General features: G+C 42.4%; 2 protein-coding genes across 3 annotated transcripts; one reads left to right on the forward strand and one right to left on the reverse strand.

Annotated features, from left to right (window-relative positions):
• Positions 1-1,190: 1,190 nt before the first annotated feature.
• On the reverse strand, positions 1,191-6,819 carry LOC124220894 (tyramine receptor). Of its 2 annotated transcripts, none has more exons than XM_046630303.2 (2): positions 6,680-6,819; positions 1,191-4,068 (listed from the first exon to the last, which is right to left on the reverse strand). In XM_046630303.2, the coding sequence occupies exon 2, from the start codon at positions 4,049-4,051 to the stop codon at positions 2,864-2,866; it is 1,188 nt and encodes a 395-aa protein (XP_046486259.1). In that variant the 5' UTR covers positions 4,052-4,068; positions 6,680-6,819; the 3' UTR covers positions 1,191-2,863. The 2 variants fall into 2 exon arrangements, with proteins under 2 accessions (XP_046486259.1, XP_046486260.1); XM_046630304.2 differs by having other exon boundaries at positions 1,191-4,101; positions 6,680-6,798.
• A 4,823-nt stretch (positions 6,820-11,642) lies between these two features.
• P5CS (Delta[1]-pyrroline-5-carboxylate synthase) lies at positions 11,643-18,742 on the forward strand. The gene is made up of 6 exons (XM_046630900.2): positions 11,643-11,947; positions 12,336-12,672; positions 14,654-15,301; positions 15,397-16,214; positions 16,304-16,594; positions 16,719-18,742. The coding sequence occupies exons 1-6, from the start codon at positions 11,834-11,836 to the stop codon at positions 16,881-16,883; spliced, it is 2,373 nt and encodes a 790-aa protein (XP_046486856.1). The 5' UTR covers positions 11,643-11,833; the 3' UTR covers positions 16,884-18,742.
• Positions 18,743-20,667: the final 1,925 nt, after the last annotated feature.

Raw genomic sequence — 20,667 nt, forward strand, 5'->3', positions numbered from 1 at the left:
TGACTCCTGGACATACCCAAGAATAAGCCTTTTGTCTCTTTCGTTGCACGACCGCAGCCGGCCATTCGTTCCAGCTCAAGTATAAAGCTCTCTATCGGTTTTTTCTCGACTCGGAATCGCATCTTTCACATCTTTTAGATATCTGTCCCCCTTTTCTCTTCGAACAATGGCGAGCATCGTGGCCTGCATGAAAAACAGCTTTATTTCAAGACAAATTGTTATCATAAACGCGGAGACACATTTCATGCGAATCACCTGCTAGTATATTACGGTAAAGTAGTTTCACACACGCGTTATCAACGGATTTGTACATCGTTAATTCACGCTGACAGTGGGAGTGAGAAATCTCGGGATGAAAACAATTTGAGCTATATATATATATACTCGAAGATTGCTGGCGCAGAAATTCGAGGTACACGTTATGCATATATATGTATATGTAACTGCGATAACTCTGCCTAGACGAAAATCACTTTTGCTAGCAGTCGATAGAACGGAGGTGAAAAATTCGGTCATCGCGCTGTGCCCGCCGCAGAAATAAACGTACCGCACTCGACCAATTCTAGCAAAGAAAGACGTACCCTTACCTAAATGATAAATATATGTAAGTTTTAATTACGAGTACGTTTCATTCCCATCTCATCATATCTCACAAATAATTGGACCACCTTTTTGGAAATTGAGAATTTTTCGATGAGTTCCGGGCTTACACATTCGTTTGAGCGTTTTAACATTTCAGCTAGTCTCAAACGCGGTGGGCAACATCTAGTGCATTGGACTATCTTTTACATAAAATTTCTATCCTATATACATATTAATATATGCATATCTGTGCCTTTATGCATCTATACATATGTATAATATGTATATAGGTATACATAGTTTTAAATTGTGTTTGTTTTATAAATAAACATCTTGTGTCATTCAGAGCGCGGCTAAGAATGTTTTCACAACCTTATCACAACCTTATTAAGAGTGTCTCCTGACAATAATTGTCTTGCACGACAATCGTCAGGTATTTGACGAGCGACGCGTTGATTAATATCAATTATTAATCGCGCGTTCGCTACTTTATCGTTATTATCTTTCAATTTATAAAAATAAAAACCAAACTGAAAGTGATAATAATAATAATAATAATAATAATAATAATAATAATAATAATAATAATAATAATAATATGTATATAATAGAACGCGTACTTCTTATGTACGTAATGAATATAATTAAAGACCATTAGGTAATAGCAAATGGATTCTGATATATAATATATGTTGGTATATATATATAGTTTCGGTACATACATGGCTATATATACATACCGAATCACAACCTTAATACTTGTAATTATTTGTTAAAAATGTAACAACTAGTTCTCAGTAAAATTTTTTTTCAAGCGCCTTGACCGGAATGGTCATAGCTCCGTATAATGTTCAACCTCATTTGTTTCGTTTTACTGATTTACAATACTTACGGTACACTGAACCCTTCGTTATAATTTGCTTGAGATGAAAATGTATACCTAGTGAGTGATATCTCGCTTCGCCGATATTTATTCCGCCCGCAAGCAAATCGCTATTGACTCTGACACGAATCATTGGTATTCTCGGTCGAAACACTATCCAAACGAAACGACTGATTTAATAATTAATTACCACCCTAGACGTGATGCCTTTGCAAGTTACGAGGCAATCGGAAAGTTTATTTCGCCCCGCAGACCTTTCTGTCTCAATTTCCGACGCATCTCAGCTCTTAATTCTTGACTTCGTCTTGTCAGATCATTCCATTTTTCCCGGCAACTCGGGTGAAATATAAAAATTCAAGAGGGCCCTTTTTTATTTGGAAAACTTGGAGTCTTGGTTTGAAATGTGACCGAAGCCAAAGAAGCGTATGGAAAAATCAAATTTTTATAGTAATTTTGCGTTTTAAGTATTACGTAGCAGACGTTGTTGAAGAAGTAAAATTACCGGAAGGGTTACTTTTGGATTCCTATTCCAAGTTTTTAATGAATACGTAAACAAAAACTTCCCCTTTTCTGACGAGAGACTCTGACTTATTTATTTTAATCGTTATTTTCATCTCATTCGGCAAGTTTAATTTCCCGATGTCGACGGATGAGCAGATGTTACCGTGAGAATGGATAAATGTAAACGGGGTGAATTTCTTTTCCATTCCCGTAAAAAAGCCAATTGAAGTTCTCTTCTGGTTTCCGATAAAATCCCCACTTCCATGAATTTCTTACATAACCACCGGAAATTTTATTTCTGATTGAAAAAGTTTCACGGCGCTAGACAATCAGAGGACAAAGTCATATCGCTGGCAGCGTGCACTTTAGGTGCTATCTGTAGTACTTTTAGTATGCGGGGAGGTGAAACTGATCGGTGCATTCGTTATCTTAAAATCTTGAAGCCGTTTTACGTTCCCTGACTTTGGCCGATAAGGAAAGTATGTAGACACACCGAGGAATGTCTTGAAACGATCTCGAGAGACGAGATTTTCGATCCAAAAAAGAAAAAAAAAAAAAATCAAAAAAAAACCAACATTAACCACTCCTTCGGTTTTTTTTGTCTTTGCAAAATGTTGAACGAGTCTACGCCTGTTGATTGAAGAAAAATCTCCATAATTGTACGCGCCCTCGAGATACATGGCGGGGGGGACCTCTGTAAGCGGAGAAAAGTATAGGTACACAAAAAGTGAATGACATCGACGAAGCGGCGAATCACTTTAGGGGAAGTAACAAGTCATAATCAATATCTCGGACGCACCGTCTCGCAGCGGCACGGATGGTGCTACCTACAATATTCGTTTAAATTTATCGCGTCCTTTAGTCGTCAGAATGGATTCGAAACGAGTGGGTCGAGCTTCAACGGATATGAAGGAGCCGCCTGAACGCCCTCCGGTAGTCGAGATTGAATATCGTGTATATGAGGGGGTTTAGAGCGCTGTTAACGTATCCGAGCCACGTAATGAAGTAGACCATTCTCTCGGTGGGGCAGCAGCTCGAGCAGAACGGGACGATAACGTACATAAGGAAGAAGGGTAGCCAACATACGACGAAAACACCCATAATGACACCGAGTGTCCTGGCGGCGCGGCGCTCCTTCGAGAGCGAGATCCTCTGACGTTCCTCGATGAACTGGTACACCGTGGTCGAGGGCGCGATCGCTGTCGTCGTCGACGTCGCCCCTCCGAGGGTGACCGTCATGGTCGTCGGCCCGTCCTCGATGAGGGAGGGCTTCGCCTGGGAGCGCGGCGTCGACCTCTCGTTGTGGTTAGTCTCGGAGCTGACCGACTCCTCGGGATCGTCGTCGGTGCAACGATGCCTCGTCGAGGCGACGGCGCCGAGCCTGCTCTGCCTCGCTCTCTCCCGGAGTCGCTTCCTCGTCGCGAGGAATATCTCGAGGTAGACGAGGCTCATCAGGAGTAGAGGCAGGAAGAACGAGCCGAGGGAGGAGTAGATGACGTACCCCTGTCTGCGGGTCAGCTGACACGGAGTGCCGGGCTCGAGTTCCTCGGGCCAGTCGTTCCATCCGGCCAAGGGGGGGGAGCTTATCGCCCCCGAGAATATCCAGACGAAGGCGATCGTCGCGAGGACCCGTTTCAGGGTGCGTTTCTGGGCATAGTTTATCGGGTCCGTTATAGCCCAGTAACGATCGAGGGCGATGGCGCAGAGGTTCAGTATGCTCGCCGTGCAGCAGAGCACGTCGCAGGTCAGCCAGAGCTTGCAGAGGTGGATTCCGAACACCCACTTGCCGAGGAGGAGGTAGGCGACGTTGAACGGCATGACTAGGAGGGCCACCGCCAGGTCGGCCACGGCCAGAGACACGATGAAGAAGTTTTGGACGATTCGTAGCGGCCGGTAGGTGAATACGCTCAGGATAACGAGAGCGTTACCGAGGACCGTTGCCAGGACGAGGAAGCCCAGGGTGACCGACGCCGCTGCCGCTTCCCACGGCGGTAGGGGGACGCCGGATTCCGTTTCTTCCGGGCAATTACTCTCGAAATCATCCCCCAGGGGACCCCCGGGCCCTCCGACTCCGCTCGCGTTCATCCCTTCTGTGCGTCCTCCTGCACAACACGTAGAGACATTTCTCTTTCTCTCTTCAACAAACATTATACAAATATACTTCAGCTTCTAACGTTTCATTAGGGGGTCGTACTAATTAGGCGCGTTTCAGGCCTGCGATACCCGATGTTGGTGTCGTAGTACATTGTGCGACGACGTTGTGGGGGGGGGGGGGGGGGGGAGGTTGCTCCGCCTAATGCACACCGCGCTTTTTTTCAAAGAGAGCACGTACAAGCCGTTTTCCGAGAATGTCTAATATTTTGAAAAATGTTGAGGAAGAGTTTCTTTCATAGCATTTCTCAATTACGCGTTACAAATACATATACTAATACCGTTTTCGGTCCGACGATGTGTTATTTTCGCTTCTTTTACCCCCAGCGCAGCGCAAAAATATGATATCGCTTCATACGTATGTATGAGTACTTGTCAGAGGCAAGCGCGTACATCACTCTCCTTTCAGTTCTCTATTTCTCTCTTTCTCTCGGCCTGGGCTTACTTAATCTCTACCGTACTTTAATTATCATTAGCTTAGTTAGGCTTAAGCTTTGTTAAATCATGTTAAATTTTTTGATCTCAGTTATTTATTTCGCTCTGCAAGTATCGCTGTCTAAACTGCTACGACTTTGTAATTTATTCTATTTCATTATTTTCTTTGTAGTACTCCTTTCATTGCAGATCTTTATTTTAGTTTTTTTTCCATTGTGTTACGTATATCTGCTCTGATTCGACATCTGATCCAATATTGCTGTGGATAAAAGGAAAACATCTTTCTCTCTCTACTCTACTATCTCTAACTCTCCGAGTCTCCCTCTCGGCACCTCGGGGACGTAAATTGGCATTGAGTTAGACACGTGAACAAATATAAGATATAAAACTTTGGAGAAGTATGCTGACGAAGCTACCTTCCCGCGCGAACATTCTTCCAATATTTTTTGTCCACTTCAAACCCTCGAGATATTCACCTCTACATCCATAAATATTACAGTAATATGTCTTTACATATTTACCCAGCGGTAGAGGACGGTAAATTGATTTTCGATATTAAATGCCAATTCGTATTATTTCTTTAGAATTATTTGTGTTATGAAATATAAACCGTCGTATACACTTGCGTCGATACTTCACACACACCGGCAAAATTTTTGCTGTACATATCTCACCATCAGCGTAAGAAAATTTATGCGCATTGTTATAATATGTAGATGTACGCTTATATTTATACTGTAATATTTTGGTAAGAGGGTAATATTCGACCGTATAATATGCTGAACACACTCGTGGCAAAAACGCGCGCGGCAACGCGACGGTTGGAATAATTTAAGCACAAAGTCTTTGCTTATGACATTAAATTTTACTTTACCTCGTGCAACGTTTTCAAGAGTTTTCCAACGACCGAGATCAGGCGGTTGACCCTCTTTCTTCGTCAGTTACGTTCATATTGTTAACGAAACGTTGAATTTAAATCAGCCGGGTATTCGACGCTGTTATAATTACATCAGATGGTATAATTGCGGGGGATAAAAAGAGAAAATAAAAGAACATAAATTAACGCGCTACAGATATAGCCTCTGCAAGCGTTGCGATCCTCCCCTTTAATATTAGTACAATAACTGATGATTATTCGAAACACAAGATTCTCCAGATTCTCCAGATTCTCCAGATTATACGACCTACTCGAGGCTTCGATTTCTCATTCACCCAACGCAACGCGGCTAGGCGTGCACGCATTATACACCTGACAATGGCATACACAACTTGTGGATTTGGTGCATGACCGATTTCTAACTATGAGATACCTACGTGGATGATTATCCGAAAGTTTCAAAAACTAATAAATCATCACACCCGTATTTTTTTGTTTATCCGGGTCATCGTATCTAATCCCGGTGAATTTCGAGTAAGTACGTAAAGACACGGTAATTCGCGATACGAAATGCCTGACAGGATTAAAGTTTGTTCCCACGTCGCCTAAATCACCTGTCGTTATTGGAAACCAGCCCGCCATCCGGCAAAGCCCCTGTATAAGCATAACAGCCACATTAATTGATATTTAGAACGCACTGAATGTTTCAACAGCTAGGCTCCTGAAGTCCATTACCGGATGGTTGATTTTCGATGTTTACTGGTAATGCGTGCGGTGGAGTCGACTCGCGCGATTGACTCTGTCTCTGGCTCTGGGTACAAGGTAGCGACGAAGGAAAAGCGAAGATACAGCAGTAACGTGTATGATTATTATACATGCAAGGGTAACCCATGCGACGAACACCCCGAGTACTCGAACACCGCAGGTACCAGCGACTGGTCCATTGTTGAAGTAAAAAATTTCCACTTGAACTCGGTCTTCGCGGGAGATCCGAAAATTGTGCGAAAAACACACAGTTCACCAAAATCGAAACTGGAAATCAGACAAAGCCTCCAGGGTACCAGGGGGCGGGAAGGGGGGGTGGGGTGGATGCAAATCCGAGGACAAAGACGTCGAGGCTGAAGACCGAGCGCGGCCAATTAAACACTCCATGGATACGCGGTTGGGCGGTAAGTGCAATTGTGATTCGTGTCGCGAGGGTTGATTGACAGCTAGGGGGCGACTTATCGCCCCTCTCAGTTAAACAGTACCTGGTATCTTTTATGCGGTGGTACAGGGCGCGGCGACATGCTCCCGTCCCAGCGCCGTCCGACAAGCACTGAGCACCAGCGCCGGTTCTGCGCCAGCCCGGATGCGTTGACGTCGAAGAGACGCGTCGCCGAGAGTCGAGCTGCAGAGCGGAGCGGAGCGGCGCGCAGACGCTTTCCGTCGTAACCCACAAAACGCGAAACTCCCCTGCTTTTTCCCTCTTCTCCCGGTTCCTTTTCTTCGCGCACCTTTCGCCCGGACCCGCGCCTACTCGTCGACCCGAACCCCCAACGACTCACCCCAGCCTCGATCTGTCTTCGTCCTCAACTATAATCACGGGATCCCGCCGTTTCCACTTTGAGAGCATATTTCATCCTCCAGCTTATTTTCATATCCAAGTATATTTAAACAAATTTCTCAACGTGTACCTAATATGTATGGGGAATTCCACGCGAACCCAACCAACGTCTGACCCTCACCATTTCCGATTGCGTTTAAAATTTTTTCGGCAATTGTCTCAACTCTGAAACAATAATCCGAATTTTTTTAGATTTTTTTTTCTCAACTGCTCACTTGTTTATAAATATTTTAAGTAATTTCGAAAAGGACCGTTATTGAAATTCTCAAAAAATTATTAGAAACTGTTTTTCCATGCAAAACATTTCAAAATCGGGCTCACGGTCTCACGAGGCTCATGGCTTTGGAGAATTTTTCCAGAATTTAAAAAAAATTCATTCTTAAAATCACTCTCAATATTTATAAATAATGGATCGCTTGAATAAAAAAGCTAAAAAAATGCAAGGTACCGTTTCAGAGTTGCAATAATTGCAGACAAATTTTTTAGCAGAGTCAAAAATTTCGAGGGTCGGACATTGGTTGGGTTCGCATGGAATTACCTATACAGGTATTTATACGCATACACAGACGCAAAGAGTTGGAAAGAATGTCGCCGAGTGTTTTCGGATGAAGAATCATCGCATCGGATTCGAAACACGTTTTCTTATCGTTGGTAATTTTTCTTATATTCATCCCCGGATCATTTGTAACGACGTTCTTTATTCTTACCCTCCCACCATTCGGTATACAGCTGACGTTAGTTTCGTTGTATCCCAATATTTTTTTCACGCGCCATCCAAACTTGCAGGCCACCCCTCTCGGAAAAAAAGAAAATGAGCTGCACTCTCGGAAATGGAACATGCGTGTTCACGCCGCGCATTCACACGGGCACCCGCTCACATGGAAACAGTAATCGCCAGGCATTGCATACGCGCGTGTGGACCACTCTGTTACATCCAGTCAAAATGTTGTCACCTCGTGTGCTGGCGAAATTCCACGAATATCATGCTCCTCAAAATGGCTATGATTGATGATTGGTACAATTGTAAAAACCTATTTGCGATGTACCCCCATACATTTGCCTTGCCCACCTATAAGCATACTATTCATAAAAATACAGGATGCTCGGTATTCTTCCGACTCGGTGTGAAAACGACTGATCCGATTTAAATATCAACCTTTCATTGTTGAGCCAAAAGAAACTCTTTGAAGCGATCCGCACTTTGTTCCATTCTAATCCGCCAAGTTGGAGTTGCACAATACAATTGAACATAAAATTGCGCCTGAATGTAGGCAATCTTGATTTCACCCTCCAACACGACCCGTTCGCCTGTCCGCCTGTCCGTCAGCTATCGTAGCTTATGTACTATTTATAAGTATGCCAAATTGTTTGCAGTATAAGTTTAAAGTATGCGGGCAAATAACTCGAACACTGTTCCACCAATTTTAAAAATTCTTCCTTCAGCCTGTCTTTAAGTTAATTCTTCTATATTTTGATCTTCCCACGTTTATTCATCCCCGTTACTCATCAACTGTATTATGATATATTTCAAAATCAAATTGACGTTAGACCAGGCACGGATTTATGAGCTTGATTTTTTCCAATCGTTTGTGAAAGCGGAAGCATTGCGGAACACCGAACGGTAGCCCGAAAATTTATCTAAAATGATAATCGATACGGATTTAATGTCTCTTTTTTCAAATACGTTTGTCATTTTAAGATTATATTTGTGAACTTCCATTGCAAATGGTGAATCAGAAAGTACCTTTTCGAAACCCGATTTTATAAAGAATAAATACAGAGATTGTATGCAGAATGATAGACTATCATGACTATCGATCTATTCGCTGCGTGGAAAGTGCTGTCCTAAACAGTATCGATCACACTAAAATCGTTGAAGATTTCGCTAGCGCAAAAATTCGAAGGAAAACCTTGTAGGCAACGAATCTTAAGTTTTTCTGATAGTCGTTGATGCTTTGATCGTTATTTTTATGATCTCTGATCTCTGATGTTCTGGTCACTCGAATACTATTATAATAATATAAAAAAACGTGCTAAAAATACAAATGCGTAAACAGTATTATCTCACAAATAATTTCTATTTTTTCAATCTCCATCGTACCATGTTTAATTCCAATGCTCGTTTGATGTATTCATTAAATTTTCGTCTATTTGCAAAGACGTTATTCCCACGCAGAGCCCCGAAATATGTGTGTAGCCCCAGGCCCTTTACGCATTCGACTCGGCGCTGCGTTAGTTGTGTTTTCTGAAAAATCGCCTATTGGCTGAAATGGGAAATGTTGTGCGCATCAAAATACGCACTTCTTTCGCACCCCGAGTTGTACCTACAGCTTTTTGCTCAGTCCGAGGCCTCATGGCCGTATGGTTTTCGTCACGTACTTATACGGCCCCGCGTAGTGCTTCCTCGGTACTATACTTGTTTGAGAAAAGGACTGATGTTGTACGTCCAGGGGTATAAGGTATACATGAATTAAATATGGGAAGAAAAGCTCAGAGTCCATCCTATGGGAAATGGTATATGTGCATATAATGCATAGGGTTATGCTACAGCGACAGTCTGCAGTTTATATCAAGCAACATTTGGTCACGAATCAATAAATTTTCTACATTCTCAACATGTATAAACTTCAAATTATTATACGAACAAAGGTTAAACCCAACCGAGTTACTGCAATTAAAATGTTGATCAGTATTTATAAGTTATAGGATGTGAAGCATGGATGCTCACCGACTGCAAGACCACCGTGTCAAGGTTGAAATATTTGATTACGTAATTAAATGCACTTGCATTAATTGTGTTTATCATTGCTTCTGGTAGATGCAATTTTAATCGGAGTGAAGTAATACAGAACACACTGCAGAGCTATTTATTTACAGTTGGAGACTATTCAAAATACGTATCTCGTGTTGGGGGGAGGGGGAAAATGATATCAGCATAAGATAAGCGCGGGGAGGGGGTGCAGATGAACGTGACGTTTGATATTGTGTGGATATGAGGTTTTCAATGGTCCGAGGCTAGGGACTGATTTTTTTTACGTCCGTTCTATGGGTCTGAAATATTTTCGGCAAGGCAAAGGGGGCCAGCATTTACGTTACATATTATTTTAGGGGGTTCCAGTAAGCAATTAACTGTTACAGGGGGAGGGGGGGGGGGGGTCTCTAATCTTCACAAAGTGTGACGTATGCAATCATTTTATCCAGCGCTCGCGTTAAGCGGTTCGCTCTCACTGAACGACCAGCGTTCAGCAGAACTAATTATAAATGACCCTGTACATCGAACAAACTTTACATTTGTTTCATTATCTGGCAATGATTTTACTCTAATATCAAGAAAATACCGCATGGTAATTGATTTTATCGTCGAGCTCGTGGTTTAATTTGTAATAATTTTGCATCGTATTTAATAGATGTGCGATATATTGGTTCGTAGTGATTAAAATTAAACCCACTTCTCCTCTTTGGCCTCGTCTTGAAAAGGTCGGACGAAGTTCATACGTTTGCTACACCGCTACAGAATTCTATGAACGAAAAGCGTCTGGACAAGTGCTAATAATTTAGTAGAATTATTAACACGATGTGAATGTCATGCCGGTTGTCCAATGACTTTTACTTTCCACGAAGATTAAATACCCTCGTATTTTTTGTCTGCTGGTCGTAAAAAGTTTCATATCTGACAGATATTTGATGGAAACTTTAGCTCAAGAGTATATGCAGATAACGAACGACGGTCGGTAAAGAACTTGAAAGATGTTACATTAAAATCTCGGCCGCAGGAGAATATCAAAATCACCGAACCCATTTGCTCAGGGTTAAACTAATAGAATATGATTAGAGGTGTTGTGGGAACAAAGTAGCCACAATTGCTACCGCAGTCAATTTTCCTAAAACGATAGTCGGTTTGAATCGCTAGTCGAAGGAAATTTCGATCAGTCTTGTTAGGTTTTAATAAGACATGCTTTATTCAAGAATTTCTACCAATATAATATTCAGCAAAACACTACAATGATAACTTCCGTATCACAAGTAATGGCATTTCTATCCTCTATACGATACAAGCGCAGCGTATAGTGTTCCCTGTTGTTGCTCATTGTTTTCCAGAATGATTCACCAGTTCCAAGAGACACCAACCGAAAATCGGATAGGTATCCGACCCGCTAGAGGTCTTTCCGAGGGGAATCCTTCCCTAATTTGTTCGTCTACCGCATATACCTGGAAGCAGCAGCTGATTATGAGTAAGCTACCGCATGCAAATGAGTAAGCCAGCTCATAGTTGACCGTTCAAAAAGTTTACCGTACATGTAAGTGCTACAGTGCAGATAACGCACATCGACCGCCTAAGCTTATTTTGCCGGGATCAAAGGCCGTGACCCTTGGCGTCACTCGTTTTACTGCAGAAAAGCATGTCCGGACTTTGCGCGCCCTTGCACATCTGTCCAAGTTCCCTTTACGAAGTATATATATGTATATATATATGTGTGTGTGTATATATGTCTGTATAGGAGCGGGGGAGGGTGAACCAATCAGACAGAGATAGGCGGACTAAGATACGGAAAGAGAAAGAAGAATCATGCATCGATATATCCCTCCCCTCCTTCTAGTGTGACACTAGTCTGTCTTCACCGATAGCGGAAAGTTTTGCCGCAAGATTCGCTCCGCGGAGAGATTTCAGAGCGCGGAGTTGTTCTTCAGTCCGTTGTTGTTTGGTGCCGCTATCGACTCGTGCATATTGTGAGGTTCGCATTACAAACTGTTGCATAGGGCACTAATAATATCATCTGCACAAATCCACATCAGGAAAATGTACACGGGTCGCTTAACCAGGATCGCGAGGGCGGCACTCAGTCCCATGAAGTATCGCTACACTCGTCTGGCCTCATCTTCGACGGGGTTGTGGTTATCACATGCTCAACCCGTAAGTAACCCTTTTTGGAGAATCGAAGTATTGAAATGGAGCTCAAGAAACGGTTGTATCACAATAGATTCATTTGTCGAAGTAGAGGGAGCACGGTTGCACGAGACCAAGGCTGAAAGTCAATCACTGGTGCTCTACGAGCATAATTCGCTGCTTTGACGGATAATATCAAATCTTCGTCGTCTTTAAATACTTCGAATAACATTTTTCTGCTTAGATGCTTATTCACCGAGGGTCCATGATAAAAATTCATAACAGCATCTCACCTCCGTTGGGAGATTCTGTGCTACATCCCAAAGAAACCACAGATACAAACTTGCACTTAGAATGATTTATTTATGTCAGATTTTCATGCGCAATATAAGTCAAATACAAATTGTCGATACAGGGTAGTCAGATTGCGGGCATGCGACGAGCTCTTCAGACTTCGGACAGGCCGAGAAGAGCAACGTTCACGGACCGTAGCCAGTTGAAATACGCGCGACGTTTGGTCGTCAAGTTGGGAAGTGCGGTAATAACTCGAGAAGACGAGCATGGCCTGGCTCTAGGTCGCCTGGCTTCGATCGTCGAACAAGTAGCTGAGTGTCAGAATGAGGGACGTGAGTGCATCATGGTAACCAGTGGAGCTGTAGCTTTCGGAAAGCAAAAGCTGACCCAGGAACTTCTCATGTCCCTCTCGATGCGCGAGACGTTGAGTCCCGCAGATCACACTCGGGAGCACGCAGGTACCATCTACTTTTATTTTTTCCTCTCTTTGTTTTCTCTTATCATGCCCCGGTCAGTTCCATTGCGCTGACGTCAGTAACTGTCAATACAATAGCTACGATGAAAGAAATATTCGATACACAATTTATACGTGATGATGGTAAACCAACGAGATAAGGTGGGTATGGGATAGATGACAATTGATTAGGAATCCAAGCAATTTCTCATGTTCCTTAATTAAGGGACTTAGCGTAAGTTTCGTGCATACAATGCGTTATACATTCCAATTTTCCGAACTTTGAACAATCAAGCATTAATAGAAGCGATATAATCATATATGTCAGTCATCCCACGTCAATTAGCTGCACGCTTTTGGGGTTAAATTTATATCGATATATCCAAATTTCAATATGTTGTCTTTGCCTCGAGAGGATTCCTCTAATTTTCTTGGATTTTTGAGTGTCGGTATTTTTGGAGTTACACGGGGTCGCCAATAAAAACAGCAAAACAATTGCGCACGATGATATTTAAACACACATGTCTCCGGACCTATTTATCTTGCAGTTTCCGGATGGAGCTCACTTTGAAGCTAATGAAATTCTTCATCGTCGAAATTTCAGGTTCTATTGTAAATTGTACGAGGAACAAGCTGGAATTTTTTTTCAGAATTTTTGGTAGTGAAGATTATGGTGAAATATCTACTTTAATATTTATACCAATGAAAGAACATGTTTGATTCTGAGGAAAGGGTAGCTGGTGTACACACGTTGGAGTGCATTTTTATTAGCCTCAGAATGATCTTCATCCGAATCCTCTACGATGAATATATCCGGAGTTATGAGAGGTTGTACGTTACCGTGCGCGATTGTTTTGCCATTTTTTTTTTTTTTTTTTTTTCTAATCGCAAATATCGATACTAAATCGAAAAAACTGTGGGAATTCGTTTGGCTCAAAGACAATGTAGGTACCTATTCACGAACTTTAATAAAATTTTGAAAAGCTGATTGTTTCGAGACTGTGCGGTTTGACATAAAATGACTAATGTGTGCGAGACGATATCAGGGTACTCATTCTTATCATTAGTCCTGGTCAATTTATTGTTCCTCTTCTGTCGCGTTCATACGATACGTATGCTGAAGTTGACGAGCATTAACAGCTGATATGAATTACTACTTATTTTCCAGCTAGACGTGGTTTGAGATCCGTCGAAAAGCAATAGAACCTTAGAAAAACCAATTACAGTTAAATCGGATACCATTGAATCAAGTGATAAATATTTATGCAGAGCTGTTGGTTGCTGATAGAGAACCGACAGGAATTATCTATGACTGTTACCAATGTGGGATCTTAAATATTATCAGATCGAATCACGATGATAAGAAGTACTTGTACAATAAACGATAGAAGCTGACAGGGTTAGTTAAGAGAACAGAAATCTGACCAAAAACTAACGAAAGCAGTTTTTTTTTTAACTCGCAGAGGGCAAACGCATTACCTTATGTATTTACAAGAATATTTTTAAGCCCGTAATTGAGCCATGGCACGTGTGTGCCATAGACTTACAGATGTTGACCACAGTCGTGCTATAAAAACTGCGTCTACTGTACAATTGAATCAGATCTTAAACAAGCTTGTCGACTCTATGTGATGTAGTATTTGACCTATATGACGGAGCAGTGGAGTAGGAACAAATATACTGAATTATGTGACGTCAGAAACGAGGGAATTCGACATTCGCTTGAGCAATCGTACAGTATACGCAGATTTCATTTCTTTGCATCTCTGAGACCACACAACGTACTTATTCATATTTCATACACTTACCTCATTTATAGACCAGGATGAAATAGTTTTTTGATTTTCGGTAAGCGGAAATCCTGGCCTGTACATGAACATCGCTTTATGGTCTGATTGTGAGACACTTGTGATCTCCAGATGTTTTTTCTACAAATAGCTATAAGTCTCCGCGGAGATTCCGGCAATCAAGTTCGCCTCTTTCAGGTACGCTGCTGGAGCCTCGAGCGGCTGCTGCAGTCGGACAGTCCGGGCTAATGTCCCTCTACGATGCCATGTTCGCACAATACGGAGTGAAGCTGGCTCAAGTACTCGTTACCAAGCCCGATTTTTACAACGAAGAGACTCGCAAGAATCTTTTCAGCACACTTAGCGAGCTGATCAGTCTGAACATAGTGCCGATTATAAATACGAACGATGCCGTTTCTCCGCCGCCTCAAGCCGACGAGGAGGTCGCCGGCTCCGGAGGTCGGAGAGGGATCTCGATCAAGGACAATGATTCCCTGGCGGCGATGTTGGCGGCGGAGGTACAAGCGGATCTTTTGATCCTGATGAGCGACGTGGATGGAATTTATAATCTACCACCATGGCAAGACGGTGCTAAACTGCTGCGTACCTTCAGTTCCGACCAGAGGGGCAATATTAAATTCGGACAGAAGTCCAAGGTCGGAACCGGTGGCATGGACTCCAAGGTAAACGCGGCGACGTGGGCGCTGGACCGGGGCGTTTCGGTGGTAATATGCAACGGGACGCAGGAGAAAGCGATCAAGAGTATAATGGCGGGTCGGAAGATCGGCACCTTTTTCACGGACACCAGCGGACCGTCGGCGCCTGTCGAAGTCGTCGCGGAAAACGGTAAGTCTCATGGCGGTCTCTTTTAACTGCGCGTTCGCAATTACTATTCGCTCTTTCCATCACGTTCTATCATGTTATACCTACTCATCTTCCAGCCCGGACTGGAAGTCGAGTCATGCAGTCTCTGCGCCCGGAGGAAAGAGCCAGCGCTATAAATACTCTGGCAAATCTGCTCGAGTCAAGGCAAGGTGACATATTGGATGCGAATAACAAAGACTTGGAAGAGGCGCAAAAGTCCGGGGTGGCGAAACCGTTGCTCTCGCGACTGTCCCTGACACCATCAAAGTTGAAATCGTTGAGCGCCGGTCTACGTCAGATAGCCGACAGCTCCCATCAGAACGTTGGTAGGGTTTTGCGGAGAACCAAGCTTGCCGAAGGACTGGAATTGAAACAGATCACTGTCCCTATTGGTGTTCTCCTTGTCATATTCGAATCACGACCTGACAGTTTACCGCAAGTCGCAGCTCTAGCGATGTCTAGTGCGAACGGGCTGCTACTCAAAGGTGGGAAAGAGGCGGCTCACAGCAACAAGTACCTCATAGAGCTCGTCAAGGAGGCCTTAAACACTGTCGGGGCGTCGAACGCGATTTCTCTGGTTTCAACCCGTGAGGAAATAGGCGACCTTCTCTCCATGGAAAAGCATATTGATCTCATTATTCCCAGGGGGAGTTCCGAGCTTGTCAGAAGCATCCAGGAACAGTCTAAGCACATTCCAGTTCTGGGACACGCTGAAGGGATATGCCACGTGTACGTTGACAAGGATGCCGACATTGAAAAAGCGTTGAAGATAGTTCGTGACTCCAAGTGCGACTATCCGGCGGCCTGCAATGCTATGGAAACGCTCCTGATACACGAGGAGCACTTAAATGGCACATTCTTCGCTGATGTTTGCAACATGCTCCAAAAGGAAGGAGTGAGTAAACGAGTTTGCTTCCCCTGAAGTTCATCTAAAATCCTCCATGATTTTGTTGGATTTTTCTAAACTCAACGATGTACCTATAGGTCAAGATCAACTCGGGGCCGAGGCTTCGGCAGCAGCTGACGTTTGGTCCACCGGCTGCAAAGAGCATGAAGACGGAATACGGTGCCCTCGAGTGCACCATCGAGGTTGTTTCGGACTTGGAAGAAGCTATAAACCACATTCACCGATACGGCAGTAGTCACACCGAAGTTATCGTCACGGAGGACAGTCGGAGTGCGGCGCACTTCCAGCGTCAGGTTGATAGCGCTTGCGTCTTCCACAATGCCAGCAGCAGATTCGCGGATGGCTTCAGATTCGGCTTAGGCGCAGAGGTTCGTACAGAAATATATCCGCCTACGTAATTATATGCTCGTGAAAAAACGTGCACATTTATAATATTGTCTTGATCTTTATCACGGTAGTATTTAATTACCATGCCCATTTTCAATACTGCAGGTCGGCATTTCCACGGCACGCATTCACGCTCGAGGCCCTGTCGGTGTTGACGGTCTTCTGACGACAAAGTGGATCCTGCATGGTGACGGTCACGCGGCCTCCGATTTTGCTGAAAATGGGACACGAACATTCGTGCACGAGTCACTTCCTCTCCAGGACGCATGAATAATCTTGGGCCCTGATGAACCTCATTACGTTGTGACTGCTGACCGTTGGCGATATCGGCACGGCAACGCTTGGAATCTTAGGGTCTACATACGACGATTCGTTGAATTCATTCAAAGTTATCTTTTAAAAAAAAAGCGATCGGTCAGTACTTGATTGCAAATTGTGTTCTTACAACTTTAATAAAATCACGAAAATAAGATTTGAGGACTGAAGTTTGACAAATTCGAAAACAAAAAGGCGATTATGATTAGAATGACATGAACGTGGAAGAATTTCGTTTCAAAGCGAGATATTTTTCGTTGTTTGATTTATATCTAGCAGTTGAAGGGTTGTAGATTACATACTACTACCAGAAAAGCTAAGACAAGTTACAAACTAGATGTCAGATTTTAATGTATAAAGTAGAGAGTCTACGTATATTTTGTATGATAGAATATTGTAAAATAGCGTATCACATAAGTGTGTACAGTCTAGCAGCTAATGAAAATTGCAGCGTAGGTATTATAAGTAGGGAAATTGTTATATTTTTATAAGTATATTTACAACGAATGAGGCGTATGCGCAACAATGGTACCAAAGATTTGCAACGAAGCGTACACAAGATCAATCAATCATCTTATCAACTTGGAATAGATTTATTAACATTGTTCTGGTCATAATGAAATAAGCATGCGCTTATTACATGCCTATACTACGTACTCTATAATTTAGCGACAATTACAGCTAATTCGTTGATCATTAGGCTGGATTTTCACGGGTTCCAGATTGACGCAAAGGCAAAATGCCGCGAGACTAAACTACGTGGTTGAGTCAGTGGTTCTCGATTGCGTTTATTATTGTAAAAATTGAAACATGTAGAATTGTTGATTGGAAGTGTGAACGAACGGAGAAATTGAATCAGGGAGAAGGGAATCGAATAAAACGGTAGCAGTTTTGCGAGGCATGAAAATAACGTCCAAAATTCATTCTCATTATTCCAGAATCGTGAACTCGTGGATAATTAATAAATCTTTGCCTGCGTTTATTACCGCATAGTCCGTACTGAAAATATTACCGTGCGTCCAGGGCCTTACTTCTGAACAATAAACAACGATAAAACAGATATCGCCATATGATTCATTTCAATGAATGACATGTATTACGATTCTAGTATGATGAGAATGAATTAGATTATTGTCATATATCTCGAACAGCTATTCATGGAGCGTATAGACAAGCTCTATGGAATACGCTGCGCGCAGCGGAGAAAGTGGTACAGCCGAAAAACGTGGAAATTTCTTATCATTTCTTGAGCTGTTGATCCTTTGCTGTTTTACATATTTATTTTGCGTTTCCCAGGGTCCGATTTGTCCTCAGAAATTGGAAAAAAGCCCGGTTTATCCTATGAACAACGGATTAGAAGTTAAGGCCGATATGCATGGAATTTGGAGAGGGATTTCGAAAAGGTGGAGAAGAAAAATGACAAATTCACAGCTAAAAATTTTTATCTATTTAACATGCCTTATTGAAATACAAATGTTTGTGTGTCACTGTGTAGTAATTTCACAAATTAACAATCAGAATTAAAGTGAAAGATAAAGAGGACTGCAAAAATTTGATTGAGCATTACGTAAGAAATCTGAATCTTACGGGTGTACCTATATGAGTATGCAATATACATTGTCATTAAGTGAATATGAAAGAAACTGTAACAGAAAACTGTAACTGAGATAAATATTATCTCAGTTTTGAAATGCAGCTAAGGTTTCGGCCTGCGAATGAGTGCAACACGCCACTGCAATATACAATATAAGCTGCATGATATTGGATTGTCTCTATTTTATGTAACCTGTAACAGAATAAACGAACAATCAGTATTCTTTTTTGTTTTTTCTAATCTTTAATAGTAATGTCCATGACAGTATTGGACAATCCGGATATATCAGTCTGACACAAGTTTAACAAATGAGAAAAAAAGACCGTATTGACTGTATTTCTGTTGTATTTTCTCAACTGGTGGTGGCCTGCTGTTCTATATCTCTGTTTCGTACTCCTCAGGGTCCGATAGGTCTGGAAAGGAAAAAATGAGAATCGATTCTGGGACAAAATGTTTTTTGGTGGAACCAGTAACAGTCGGATTTTTAGTAAGAATGATGGAGATATTTGAAAATTACTGGAATAGAATAATTGTGGCCCTATTCCGACTTAATTTTGCAAGAGGAGTCGATTAGGCGCAGTCCCGTTACGCTGCGATCAACGCATCAAAAGTTACAGCCAAAAGACGAAAACCTGTGTTTTCAACATTTTTCAGCAGCTGCTTTTTCCTTCGTAATTTCTCTCCTGTTGCTCCCACACTCTTTTCGCTGCGTTTTTTCAGTTCCTGAGGTCCAATTAGTCGGTCAAGGGTCATACAAATTGAATCTGGGACAAAAAAATTTTGGTCGAAAAGTGAAAAAAAAGTAAGGCTAACCCCTTTGCATTTTTGTTGAAAAATTTGGCGATTTTGAAAAGTGCTGGAATAAATTCTTTCATGCACTATTCCGACGTGATTTTGCGAGAGAAGTCGATTGGGCGCAGTCCCGATACGCTGCGATCAACGCATCAAAAGTTACAGCCAAAAAACGAAAACCCGTGTTTTCGACATTTTTCAGCAGCTGCTTTTTCCTTCGTAATTTCTCTACTGTTGCTTCCACGCTCTTTTCGCTGCGTTTTTTCTGTTCCTGGGGGTCCAATTAGTCGGGAAAGAGTCATACAAACCGAATCCGGGACCAAAAATTTTTTGATCGAAAAGTGAAAAAAAAGTAAGGCTAACCCCTTTGCATTTTTGTCGAAAATTTTGGCGATTTTGAAAAGTGCTGGAATAAGTTCTTTCATGCACTATTCCGACGTGATTCCGCGAGAGAAGACGATTGGGCGCAGTCCCAATACGCTGCGATCAACGCATCAAAAGTTACAGCCAAAAAACGAAAACCTGTGTTTTCGACATTTTTCAGCAGCTGCTTTTTTCTTTGTAATTTCTCTCCTGTTGCTCCCACGCTCTTTTCGCTGCGTTTTTTCAGTTCCTGGGGGTCCAATTAGTCGGGAAAAGGTCATACAAACCGAATCTGAAATTAAAAATTTTTCGGTCGAAAAGTGAAAAAAAAGTAAGGCTAACCCCTTTGCATTTTTGTCGAAAATTTTGGCGATTCTGAAAAGTGCTGCAATAAGTTCTTTCATGCACTATTCCGACGTGATTTCGCGAGAGAAGTCGATGGGGCACAGTCCCAATACGCTGCGATCAACGCATCAAAAGTTACAGCCAAAAAACGAAAACCCGTGTTTTCGACATTTTTCAGCAGCTGCTTTTTCCTTCGTAATTTCTCTACTGTTGCTTCCACGCTCTTTTCGCTGCGTTTTTTCTGTTCCTGGGGGTCCAATTAGTCGGGAAAGAGTCATACAAACCGAATCCGGGACCAAAAATTTTTTGATCGAAAAGTGAAAAAAAAGTAAGGCTAACCCCTTTGCATTTTTGTCGAAAATTTTGGCGATTTTGAAAAGTGCTGGAATAAGTTCTTTCATGCACTATTCCGACGTGATTCCGCGAGAGAAGACGATTGGGCGCAGTCCCAATACGCTGCGATCAACGCATCAAAAGTTACAGCCAAAAAACGAAAACCTGTGTTTTCGACATTTTTCAGCAGCTGCTTTTTTCTTTGTAATTTCTCTCCTGTTGCTCCCACGCTCTTTTCGCTGCGTTTTTTCAGTTCCTGGGGGTCCAATTAGTCGGGAAAAGGTCATACAAACCGAATCTGGGATTAAAAAT

Source organism: Neodiprion pinetum, chromosome 6 (genome assembly GCF_021155775.2).
Source record: "Neodiprion pinetum isolate iyNeoPine1 chromosome 6, iyNeoPine1.2, whole genome shotgun sequence".
Taxonomy (NCBI): domain Eukaryota; kingdom Metazoa; phylum Arthropoda; class Insecta; order Hymenoptera; family Diprionidae; genus Neodiprion; species Neodiprion pinetum.

What these genes read in the sequence shown, in the direction of transcription:
- P5CS (XM_046630900.2), top strand. Translation starts at nt 11,834, where the DNA reads ATGTACACGGGTCGCTTAACCAGGATCGCGAGGGCGGCACTCAGTCCC. An exon ending in GGTTATCACATGCTCAACCC is followed by an intron (nt 11,948 to 12,335) that starts GTAAGTAACCCT and finishes TTGTCGATACAG; the next exon opens with GGTAGTCAGATTGCGGGCAT. An exon ending in TCACACTCGGGAGCACGCAG is followed by an intron (nt 12,673 to 14,653) that starts GTACCATCTACT and finishes CGCCTCTTTCAG; the next exon opens with GTACGCTGCTGGAGCCTCGA.
- LOC124220894 (XM_046630303.2), bottom strand. Translation starts at nt 4,051, where the DNA reads ATGAACGCGAGCGGAGTCGGAGGGCCCGGGGGTCCCCTGGGGGATGAT.